Source organism: Mastigoproctus giganteus, chromosome 7 (genome assembly GCF_048544385.1).
Source record: "Mastigoproctus giganteus isolate SK-2022 chromosome 7, ASM4854438v1, whole genome shotgun sequence".
NCBI classification, from domain to species: Eukaryota; Metazoa; Arthropoda; class Arachnida; order Uropygi; family Thelyphonidae; genus Mastigoproctus; species Mastigoproctus giganteus.
In genome coordinates, this window is record NC_143581.1 from 126,362,334 (window position 1) to 126,375,832 (window position 13,499).

Sequence of the window (13,499 nt, forward strand, 5' to 3'; positions counted from 1 at the left end):
AGTGAGATCCTTTGGTAGAAGTCTCAGGTTTGCAAGCTTCCAGCATGATGGAAATATGCCATTTTTCAGGCAGGTGTTGAAAAGCTGTTGTTGCTTTAGCACTGGTTACTGTCATTAATCACTGAGTCAACCTTTGTATCATGAAACTTAGACAAGAAACATGATATACCTTCAACAGTATCATTAATAAATACAGAAAAGACAATAGGCCCAGCACTGAACCCGGGGTGGGGGGTTCACTAATAACAGTAGTTCATAAAGAGCAGTGTCCATTAATAACCACTCTGTCTTCTCCCACTCAACCATTTCTTTATCCACAGCAATTATTTGACCCTAATGCAACAATACTCCAATTTGTACAGGAGTCTGTACAGCAGAACATTATCAAAAGCTTTTCTGAAATCTTAGTATATGGTGACAAAATTATTTTTTTGCATCCAGTTCCTTTGTCACTGCATAACTGCATCCAATCAGGTTGACAAGATCACTCCTTAACAAATTTGTACTGTGACTACAGTATAACTGCATTCCTGTTTTTTTTTTTTTTTTGTGCCTTACTCATTTAATCAGTGATTCCACTATTTTCCCTGGAACAGAATTCAAGCTAATATGTTTGTAATTATTGAAACCACACTTTGAATTCTATTTGTGAATTGGAAATACTTTCACACATCTCCAATCTATAGAGCCCTTCATGAATCCTAGAATGCTCTCATAATTATAGATAAAGGCTTGTTTATCTCATTTGCTGCCAACCTTAATATAACTGGATAGATCCTATATATAGAACCTGTCTTCATGATGTTTCTCTCTCTCTCTGTCCATCCATCATCCACATGTAACAGAGGGATTCCCAGTAGACAGATAAATGACCAAAAAATGGCAAAATATATAAATTATTTTTATATTTAGTCATTTTAAAAATAATTGTCAGGCTTTTCCATATTTCATTAATTTCGACAAATAAAAATTTAGTAATTATTATTTTATATACAAATTGTATGAAAATAAGAAATTCACAGATTAAATGTAGTTTTAATGCAGCAATGTTAATTTTAGACAGTTTGTGCATATACTGTTGGATGTGAATGTGGTATTGCTTATGAAGATATATATATATATATATATATATATATATACAGCCACCTCCCCAACTTACGTAAGGGTTGCATTCTGTGGACTTCTACGTAAGTCGGAATTTTCCTAAATGCTTATTCAGCACTCGCAAATTTGATTGTAGCAAAAGAGAAATGTTCAACGAACATGTAAATAGAATTATTTATTCAATTTTTTTTATCTCATGCACAGGAAAAATTATAAAAGTGTACAACATTACAAAAATTTCGAAAAGAGAGAGGAGACAGGAATAATATCAGCAATTTTTTTATCTTTCGAGCATCATTGCCAGAATTAACTCTTCAGCTGATAAGCAAGCTGCTGCAGAAGTTGAGGGCTGTGTTGATTTAGAAGGGATTTTTTCCAACACATCACAAAATTTCTCTGAGGCTGCAAGATGCTTGAACCTATTAAACCAGCGGGATGCTTGAACCTATTAAACCACCCGTTGCTTGCCACGAACTTGGCTTGGGGGTTCACCATACTTATCCTTAATATCTTCGTAAATACTTCTTGCTTTTGCTTGAATGGCCATTGGACTCAGGAGCACTTGCTTCTGAATCTGATTTTCCATCCATATTTATAATAACTTTTCCATCTTCAGTATAGCACCTGAATGCTGTTTTGTGATCACTGTTGATCTTAAATGCATTGATCCTTTAACAAGTTTTTTTATATGTGCACTGGCCCTTAAAATAGTATTCACTGTTGAAGCAGCGAGATCAAATTTCATGCAATAGATGACAAACTTTGTCCTACTTCATACTTCTTAATTAATTAATTAATCATCTTCATTTCTAAATCAATTTTGTTTCGTTTCCTAGCACTGCCAGCACTTACACTTTCCATTGGTCCCTTTCCCTTCACCACTGTAATAAGTAAATAGGAATGAAGAGAAGATTTGGGAAATTTATTTATTTATTTTTATATGATTAAAGATTTCAGTGAAGGGGAACTCGTTTCACCATAATACCATAATGTAAAAACCAACAGAATTTCAGTTATCTGTATTACTGGAAAATGCAACAAGATCATGTTTACTACCCATTTATAATAGATTGTGCTAACAGGAATGCCCAATAAACCAGAAGGTACAAATTGTTTTTATTGTTTTATGGTAGTGACCTTCAGAAATGTGTTTTAGAAAAATATCACAAAGGCGTTCAGAATTGATTCTTATAACAGAACATATGATAACGTTGAAAATGTAGTGTAATTTCCATTATAAAAATGACCTTTTAGAGAGATAAATAGCTAAGTTATATAGCGAAGATTTCAACTTCTGAGGTCTTGGAACAAATTACCAAAAAAAAAAAAAAAAAATGTTATTGGGTTCACATTATGATACTTTCACGATACCTCCATTTATTCCTACGGGATGCAAAATACGTTTCCACATTTTCTTTAAGTTTTCACCAGCTGGCAAAAACTTACGTAAAGCTGAGTTTCCATAAGTCGAATATTACGTAAGCCGCGGTTTGCCTGTATATATATATACAGAGAGAGAGAGAGAGAGAGAGAGAGAGAGAAAAAAAGAGACAAAAAAGTATACTAGAGGAGAGAGAAATATTATACAGTTAAAATTAAGCTGAATGGCTAAGCTCAGAGAACATAAAGTTTTATTAATTGTTTCTTCAAAATTATAATCATAGTAATTAATTGAAAAGGGGATAAAAAGGGAGAAAGGGTAATTATATTTACTTTCACATTTATTAATCACAGAAAAAGGGGAAAAAAATTTAACACACCTGAAATTTAACACACTCCATGCATTAACTAACTTGTTTCCTTTTAGCCTTCAACAATTTCTTTTCCACTTTACTCTAAGCTATCACAAAACCATTTTACTCTCTGTTACAATTTAACCAACTTCCAGCATCTCCATCCCTTAAAAATTCCTCATGGGTGAACATAACTGCAAACTACCTATTCAGTTTGTCAGCAGCCTCAGCTGGTTCATAATCAGTTAAACCATTCATATATATTGGACCAATGTGATTCACTGCACAATGTCTAATGTTACTTACATAAATCAATAATTTTTGCTGCTTTTGTCTTAACTTGCAGATTGCAAGAAGTCCCTGGCAAAGATTTTTCCAGGGATTTCTTGTAGGCTGCCTTAGCTTGCCTAACCTCCCTTCTGACATGATTGCAGACTAGTTTATATCTACTGTAGGCATATGCATCAACTAATAATTTATATCCACCCCATGTATTTTTATTCTCTGCCACGATTCTCATCAATTAATCTGACATTGATTTATGTCTGAACCTTGAAGAGTACATCTTAGCGATGTCCTGATAATTATTTAATGACTGAATGCATTCTTTTGAAGTCTTGCTCAAAATAAATTGGTACAAGAAAATTAAATGCAGAAAATGTACAGATATTGCAGACACGGTGTCACTCAGACATCATGGGATCATGCATATCATTCAGAATTTGTTGTTTAGAATTCACTGTTGGTAACATCATCCACTGTTCCTACAGAATAAATTTTAAAAACTGTCTGAGACAATTGTAGTCACCTTTATTAAAGCAAAAGCCCTTCCCTTTGCCCTTGATAATAGTAATATTTTTAAGTAAATACCACATTAGTACTCTGTGATTAGTGCCACCCAGTGGTTCTTTTCTCTGCAAATTCTACATGAAGAGTTGCTGCCAATACTCAGAAAAGATTACTGCCTTCTCTTATTGTCTCTTTAACATGCTAGTGTTAGAGAGACAATGAGAACCAACCAATAAATCCACAAAGGCTTTACTTCCATATGAGTGATCAACACACAATTTATAGTAAATATCTAGTTATACAATCTGATTTACTAGCACACACAGCTGTTCATTATATTCATCTTAGTCATTAAGCCTATAACACAAACTCCTATTCTCATTTTTATTTTCCTTGTGCTTATGTCACACTCACCAGGCTGAATCAACATTGCACTGTTGACCCATAATGACTCTATGCACTGTCTTAAATTTTATTTGCTTCTTAACTAAGATCATAACCTCCTTCCCTCTGTCCTTTCTGTGCACATTTACTTTACATATTTCAAATTTTGCATAATCCCATAGTCTCTGAGTGATATGCATGATCCCATGATGTCTGAGTGACGCCATGTCTGCAATATCTGTACATTGTCTGCATTTGATTTTCTTATACCAATTTATTTTGAGCAAGACTTCAAACAAGTGCATTCAGTCAGTAAGTAATTATCAAAGACATCAATGGACTTGGTTAAGATTACTTGTATTGGCGAAATGCCAGTGTATTGCCTAACACATAGAAGGCAGTGTTAAGAATGAAGTGAGTAGCTACTTACCAGTCATTCTGATTTCAGTGTTAATCATAGAAGCAAGGATCATAAGTGCAGTACAGGATCATTCAGATAGAAATGGAATTCTGAAGGAAACTCAATACGGTTTTGTAAAGAATAAATAATGTATAACGTAGCTAGTTAATTATTTCAATGGCATCACTCAAAAGCTGTATGTACGGAATAATTTTTACATTGTTTACTTAGATTTCAGCAAAGTGGTTACTGTGTAATCTGGGGCACGTTAATATCACTTGGAATATTCTTAGATGGTTCACAGGGAATAGCTGTATGACAGGAGGCAGAGGGTTGGGATTAAAGTTTACTCTTCAAACAGGCTAATGTTAGAATTAGGTTCCTCAAGAATTAATAATCAACACTGTTCCTTGTGATTTTCTTAAATGCCATCAACAAAAGGAATGAAATCGATGTGAAAATTGCAGATAATGTCATGATTGGTAGAGGAGTTAATGATCAGTGCCAGGCAGTGCTTTTTCAGGGATTGTCAGAAAAGTGGCAGCTATGTTTCGATTCATTAAAATGCATAATCCTACATTTGGTGAATAGCAACCCCAAAATAACTTATATACTTTGTGGGGTGGAATGAAAAATGAGGAAGAAAGGGGTTTGGGAGCTTCATTACAGTCAGAAGTGAAGTCGTTGTAGTAGTAGTGTCATGTGATGCAAGAAAGCAAGTGTATGAGCTTATGCAGCATCAGTCAAAAAAAAAAAAAAAAAAATCACACCATTCCCTCCAAATGCCTGTCCAGTTCCTCCTTAAATTTATTCAAACTATCAATTTCCACAACGACAGATGGAAGTTTGTTCCAGCAATTAACCACCCACTGGCTAAAGGCAAATTTCCGCACATCTATTCTACATCTGTCCTTTCTTAATTTGAATTTATGCCCCCTTAGGTTCGTAATCTGAACAAGTGGAAGGATCCAATCAGAATTCAGCGTGCTCAACCCATTCAAGGCCTTATACACCTCAATCAGATTACCGTGCAGGTGCCTAGTCTCCAGCCACTGCAATTTGCAGAACTTAAGCCTCTCTTGGTAAGAGAATCCCTTCATTTCCCTCACCAATCTTGTTGCCCTTCTCTGTATACACTCAAGCAAATCTACATCCTTCCTAAAATGAGGCCTCCAGACCTGTATGCAGTACTCAAGGCGTGGCCTGACCATTGCCTTATACAGAGGGACAATCACCTCCTTTTCCCTGCTAGCAATATCATTGACAAAAACCCCATGACCTGCCCTGGCAGCCTGTCTGCATTGCTCAGAAAACTGCATATCTGACTGCACAATTACTCCCAGGTCTTTTTCATTTTCTACCACCTTAAGTGTAATACAACACTGTTGGTACGTTTCTCTCGGGTTACTTCTACCCATATGCAGTACTTTGCATTTGTCAAGGTTAAACTTGACCCTGGAAAGATTGTGCAAGGCTCAAGGGGTAGATTTTTTTTTTAAGCCTGGACTGTACTTGTTAACAGGAGAGATTGCTTCTACAGGGATGGGATACACTTAAATAGAAAGGGTGCAAGAATATTTGCTGATGCTATCGAGGCAGTGTTAGGTGGGTCAGAAAACTGCTAGCTTGGGGGGAGACAAAGACCAATAGATTTACAGTAGCCACTGGCAGAGGTGAAAGAGATTCTTGCACTGCTTCTATTAGAATGAGCAGAAGCCTGGAAAACAAGATGCATGGTATTTCAGAGACTGCTGGGAGCCATTGCGGTACCAGTAAACACATGGGTTGTGTTAGGGTAGCTAAGAATAGAAACAGGTGCAGGTATATTTCTGTGTACACCAATGCTAGGAATATCACTTGGAATATTCAGGAGGTTAATAAATAAATTTGATGAATTTGAGGTATTGCTCAAAACATCAAAGGCAGATATTGTTGGGATATCAGAGACGTGGTGTCACACAGATATAAGGGATGCAGAACTGCAATTTGGGGAGTACAACGTCTACAGAAAGGATAGACAGGATAGGAAGGGGGGAGGGGTTATGCTATTAGTTAAGAAACACATAAAAACCAAGGAAGTGAAGCCAGTCGATATCGCCGGACAGTGCAGTGTTGAGTCAGTTTGGTGTGACATAAGCATTGGGAGATCAAAATTGAGAGTAGGAGTGTGCTATAGGCCTAATGACTCTGATGAGTATAATAAGGAACTGTACAGGGAAATAGAGTGGGCCAGTAAATCAGAGAGTCTTATAATGGGAGATTTTAATTTCCCAGATAATTGACTGGAATTTGGGGGCTGGTTACTCACACACTAGCAGGGCTTTTGTGGATTTATTGGATGACTGTTTTCTACATCAGCATGTTCGGGATGCAACTAGAGGGAGTAATACTCTTGATTTGATTATCAGCAGTGATTCTTCATGCATTAAGAATCTGCAGATAAACGAACCACTAGGTGGCAGTGATCACAGTGTGCTGAAGTGGGATTTACTCAAAGAGGTAACTACCATTAGGGGTAAAGGGAAGGGTTATTGCTTCCGTAAAGGCGACTACGATGGACTGAGACAGTATTTAAATTCTATACAGTGGGACCAACTGATGATGTTACCAACAGCAAATTCAAAATGGGAAGCATTCAAAGAACATATCTTGGAAGCTACTAGGCTTTACATACCAACTAAGAAATATTGTTCAAGGTTTAGGCCAAAATGGATGTCAGATGAACTAATGAGGCATATGGCAGAGAAGAAAAATGCATGGGATACTTACAAATTAACACATGACACAGAAGCCTATGATAGATACAAGTTGATATGCAACCAAGTTACAAAGGAGGTTAGGCAGGCAAAGGCAGATTACGAGAAATCCGTGGCAAGGGATGCAAAGAAAAACAGCAAAGAGTTCTTTACTTATGTTAACTCTAGAAGGAAGGGGATGAATCAGATTGGTCCACTTGATATTGATGGGTCAACTGTTGATGATCCTGCTCAGGTAGCTAACAACCTAAATGAATATTTTGCATCGACATTCACACATGAGGAGTTATTCAGCAAGGGGAATGCCAGAGGTGTATTCAACTCTAGCAGTAAGCCACAGAATCTTGAAATAACTGGGAGTAAAGTGGAGGAGAAACTGTTGAAGACAAACACAAGACAGGCACCTGGGGTGGATGGGATCTATCCAGTTATATTAAAGGAGGCAGCAAAGGAAGTAAGCAAACCCTTAGCCATAATTATGAGAGCTTCCTTGGACTCAGGGGAGGTACCCATAGACTGGAAATGTGCAAATGTGACCCCAATTCACAAAGGAGGATCAAAGGCTGACACAAGTAATTATAGACCTGTGAGCTTAACTTCTGTTCCAGGAAAATTAATGGAGGCACTGGTTAAAGAAGCACTGCAGGATCATTTAGACAAGACTTCAGTTACAGCTCAGACACAGCATGGTTTTGTTAAGGGGAAGTCTTGCCTGACCAACTTGATTGGATATTATGATGCAGTCACAAAAGAACTGGATGCAGGGAATAACTTTGATATTATATACTTGGATCTTAGAAAGACTTTTGATACTGTTGCACATGGAAGACTGCTACACAAATTGGAGCAGTGTGACATTGGAGGCAAATTGCTGCTATGGATAAAGGGGTGGTTGAGGGGGAAAAGACAGAGAGTGGTAATCAATGGACACTGCTCATCGTGGACTAATGTTATTAGTGGAGTCCCTCAGGGCTCAGTGTTGGGTCCATTATTGTTTTCTGTATTTATAAATGATATTGATGATGGTATATCAAGCTTAATGTCCAAGTTTGCAGATGATACAAAGGTTGGCAGGGTTGTCAAGGACACTACTGACACTATGCTGCTGCAACAGGATCTGGAAAGGTTGAGCAGATGGGCTGAGAGGTGGCAAATGAAGTTTAACATTGACAAATGTAAAGTACTACACATGGGAAACAGCAACCCCAGAGCAACGTATCAACTCTGTGGTACTACACTGACAGTGGTAGAGAATGAAAGGGACTTGGGGGTGGTTGTGCAGGCAGATATGAAGTTCTCTGAGCAGTGCAGACGGACTGCAAGAGTAGCTCATGGAGTATTGTCAATGATATACAGGAATTTTTCCAGCAGGGATAAGGAGGTGATTATTCCATTGTATAAGGCAATGGTCAGGCCACACCTAGAGTACTGTATACAGGTCTGGAGGCCTCATTTCAAGAAGGATGTAGAGCTGCTGGAACGAGTACAGAGAAGGGCAACAAGATTAGTGAATGGAACAAAGGGGTGCTCTTATGAAGAAAGGCTTAAGTTTTGCAAATTACAGTGTTTGGAGACTAGGCACCAGCGAGGTGATCTGATAGAGGTGTATAAAGCCTTGAATGGTTTAAGCATGCTCAATGCTGATGGGATTCTTCCTCTAGCTCAGAAAAATCACCTGAGAGGGCATAAATTCAAATTGAGGAAAGACAGATGTAGGATAGACGTGAGGAAATTTGCCTTTAGCCAGCGGATGGTTGGTTGGTGGAACAGACTTCCATCCCTTGTGGTGGAGGTTGATAGCCTAAATAAGTTTAAGGCTCAGCTGGACAGGTATTTGGAACGAACAGAGGGGTGAAGTGGAAGTGGGTTTTTTTTTTTTTTTTTTGGCTGATGCTGCATAAGCTTGCTTTCTTGCATCAAATGCCTCTACTAATGCTAATGCTAACTTCAGTTGCCACTTTTTAGCCCATCTGCCCAAATTTTCTAGGGCCTGTTTCAGTAGCACACTGCCATTACTGTCATTAACAACCCTGCCAAACTTTGTATCATCTGCAAACTTCGACATTAAGCCCGACATACCTTCAACAATATCATCGATAAATATACAAAACAACAGTGAACCCAACACCGAACCCTGTGGGACTCCACTAATAACATTAGTCTACGAAGAGCAGCACCCATTGAATACCACCCTCTGTCTTCTCCCACTTAACCATCCTTTTATCTATTGTAGCAACTTACCCTTAATACCATTCTGCTCCAGTTTGTACAATAGTCTTCCATGCGCAACAGTGTCAAAAGCTTTCCTGAAATCCAAATATATGATATCAAAATTATTTTTTGCATCCAGTTCCTTTTTAACCACATCATAATATCCTATCAAATTTGTAAGACGAGACTTTCCCTTAACAAACCCATGCTGTGTCTGAATTATTGCTGCAGTCTGGTCTAGATGATCCTGTAATGCATCTTTAACCAGTGACTACATTATTTTACCCGGAACAGAAGTTAAACTAACTGGTCTGTAATTATTCGTGACACCCTTTGATCCCCCTTTGTGAATTGGAGATACATTTGCACATCTCCAGTCTGTGGGAACCTCCCACGAGTCCAAGGATGCCCTCATAATTATGGCTAAGGGTTTACTTAGTTGCTTTGCCGCCTCCTTTAATATAACTGGATAGATCCCATCCACCCCAGGTGCTTTTCGTAGGTTTAACTTCAACAATTTCTGCTCTACTTTACTCTCAGTTATTACAAAATCATTAAGTATCCTGCTACAATTTGATAACCTACTGCCATTTTCAAACCTTAATAATTCCTCATGTGTGAATGTAGATGCAAAATACTCATTCAGTTTGTTTGCTATCTGAGCAGGATCATCAACAGTTGAACCACCGATGTCAAGTGGACCAATCAGATTCATCCCCTTCCTTTTAGAGTTTATATAAGTAAAGAAATCGTTGCTGTTTTTCTTAGCATCTTTTGCCAAGGATTTCTCATAATCTGCCTTCACCTGCCTAACCTCCTTTGTGACCTGATTACAGACTAGCTTATATCTGCCATAAGGTTCTGAGTCGCTTGATAATTTATATGCACCCAATGCATTTTTCTTCTCTGTTACGAGTCTCATTAGTTCATTAGATAACCATTTAGGCCTAAACCTTGAACAATATTTATTAATAGGTATGAAATTTTTAGCAGCATCCACGATTAATTCCTTGAATGCTTCCCACTTAGAATTTACTGTTGGTAACTGTTTGTTGTTTGTTTTTATGAGCATTAGCAACTAGGGCCATATTGCTCTAGGAATATGCGGTGGTCATTCCCTGACCTTTCCGCATCCTCCGTATTTGGTGGTGATGGGCTCGAACCCCAGTCTAATCAAGAAGCATGTGCTAGGCACTGCTGCTCCTTCCCACCTGGCTACGGAGACGCGCCCTGTTGGTAACATCGTCAGTTGATCCCACTGTACAGAATTTAAAAACTTTCTGAGACCACTGTACTCACCTTTACGGAAGCAAAAACTCTTTCCTTTGCCCCTGATGGTAATTAAATCTTTAAATAAATCCCACATCAGTGCACTGTGATCACTGCCACCTAGTGGTTCCTTTATCTGCAATTCTTAATACTCGAATCATCACTGTTGATAACCAGATCAAGAGTATTACTCTCTCTGATTGCCTCTCGGACTTGCTGCTGCAGAAAATAATCATCCAATAAATCCACAAAAGACTGACTAGTGTGTCAGTGCCCAACCCACAATTTCCAGTCAATATCTGGGAAGTTAAAATCCCCCATTATAAGACATTCTGATTTACTAGCCCACTCTGTACAATAGTTCATTGTACTCATTCGAGTCATTAGGCCTATAACACACTCCTACTCTTATTTTTGCTTTCGCAGTGCTTATGTCACACCAAACTGACTCAACAGTGCACTGTTCATCTATATCAACTGGGTGCACCTCTTTTGATTTTATGTTGTTCTTAATTAACAGCATAACATCTCCTCCCTTTCTATCCTGTCTATTCTTTATGTACACATTGTACTCCCCAAATTCCAGTTCTGAATTCCTTATATCTGTGTGACTTATATCTGTCTCTGCTATCCCAACAATATCTGCCTTTGATGACCAACACTTCAAATTCATCAAATTTATTTACTATACTTCTAGCATTGGTATACATCAAGCATACATGCTCCTATTCCTATTCGTAGTTACCCTAACACATCCCATATACCCACCTATTTCACGATGACTGCCACCCGTCCCTGAAACCCCCAACACCCCTCGCTCCAGGTCGCTACTTATTCTAATAGAAGTTGTGCAAGAATCACCTTCACCTCTGCCTGCGGCTACTGTTAAACTATTAGTCCTTGTATCCCCGCAAGCTAGCAGTTTTCCGACCCACCTAACACTGCCTCGATAGCATCAGCAAATATTCTTGCACCCTTTCTATTTAAGTGTATCCCATCCCTGTAGAACCAGTCTCTGCTGTTAATAAGCACAGACCAGGCTGAAAAAAAATTCTATCCCTTGAGCCTTGCACAATCTTTCCAGGGCCGAATTGATCGACAAGGCTCTCATCATATACTCCCTCCTATCGCGTCTGGGCAGAATTGCAGACACTTTCAAATTCAACCCTAATTCACGGCTTTTTTTGAACAGTGACCTGTACTTGTTAAGTAATTCCACCGGTCTCCTACTCTTAATATCATTAGTACCAACGTGTACAACTATATCACCTTTTGTACCCTTAAAAGATGATATCTGCTCTACGTCATCAACCTTTGCTCCTGGCAGACATACCCTGGTCCTGTTCCACCTATCCTTTTTACAAAGCATGTTCCCCGTTTACCTGACAACAGAGTCACCAACAACTACTAGTTCCTGTGGGACCAGCGCCATCTGCCTTGGGGGTTTCCGCTGTGTTGTGTGATGACCAAGTGCAAGCTCTGGCATTGATGTGAGCAGCTGAGAGACTGATGGGCCCCTCAATTTAGATCCTTCGAGGGCATCCACCCTGTCCTTCAAGCTCTCATATAGGCTCATAACAGTTCTTATGCCCTGAGCAGCATAGACAACTGGCAAGGAAGGCCCATGGGATTCAATCTGTGATTTTTTGAACATTTGCTTGTAGAGAATGGTAAGTCATAATGTCACTGTATAAGGAAATTGTGTATGACCACACTTGGAATACAGCATTCAAGTATTGAAACTGCATCTAAAAAAAAAAACAAGTTGACCTTGTCTAAAAGTTCCAAAGATGGGTAGTGTGCCTAGTGAGATCAGCAGAATGCTGATCTCACTAGGCACAAGAGAAAAGATTTTGAATATAGCATATGAGAAAAGATTTTGAATATATAAACTGTAGAACTTGGTAAGCAGACACCTTAGGTTAGACTGAATTGAGGTGTATAAGGCTGAGAAGAGAAAGTAAAATGAATGTATGTAAAGTTTTTACTAGTTTAAATTATTCCAGAACTATGGTCCATAAATTCAAATTACAGGAGTAGAAGTGAATTGTTGATGTTTTCTTTTATCATTAGTATTAGTTATTAATAGTGGCAAATGATGCAAGAAAGACAGCTTATACAGCAACAGCCAAAAAAAAATAATTTCACCTATGCATTCCCTCTAATAGTTTGTCTAGTTCTTCCTTGAATCTATTGAAATTACCCACTTCCACAACAATGGATGTAAGCTTGTTCCATCAATCAACCACCAATAGATTCAAGGCTGAAGGAAAACTTCTGCACCTCTATTCTGCAACCATCTTTCCTCAATTTGACTTTATGTCCCCAAAGCTGGGAGTTATTAATTACTTGGAATAAGTTGCCTCCATGGGTTGAAGTGGAATGTTTGGAGATATTCAAAGGTCAGCTGATTTGGTAGCTACATAAAATGGGATTCAAATAGGTAGTTTATATTTTATTACTGATTTATTATTTTTTAATTTATTATTATATTTTTGTGGCTGGTACAGCAAATGCCTTGGGCTGCCTTTTGCCATAAGCTCAATACCAATTGTCATTTACACCATGTGATCTCATAGGTACAGATAAAGGAAAGCAAGAAGAAAGATGGTATTATTGTTATTATTAATGAATAAATGCTGCAACCAGAATGGATATTTGACAGTTAAACCTTTGATAACAAACCAAGGCTGGCTACCTCATGATTCCACAAAACACATCACTGTCTGGGAATAACTATACATATTAATTTGATATTTGATACTATGAAGTTATCTCTTATTTGTGATATGGTCTTTGTGTTGCTTCTGTCTGTGAGTTCCATTAATTTATTTTTTTTTTAAATACTATTTC

At 38.1% G+C, this 13,499-nt stretch overlaps 1 protein-coding gene across 1 annotated transcript in view; it reads right to left on the bottom strand.

The window, feature by feature from the left end:
* Positions 1-13,499, bottom strand: part of unc80 (unc80, NALCN channel complex subunit) — a 1,843,891-nt gene that overhangs the window by 1,191,338 nt on the left and 639,054 nt on the right. The window contains exon 24 of the mRNA XM_090378420.1: positions 12,045-12,053. Coding sequence (XP_090234546.1) covers positions 12,045-12,053 — 9 coding nt within the window. The remainder of the gene's footprint in view (positions 1-12,044; positions 12,054-13,499) is intronic.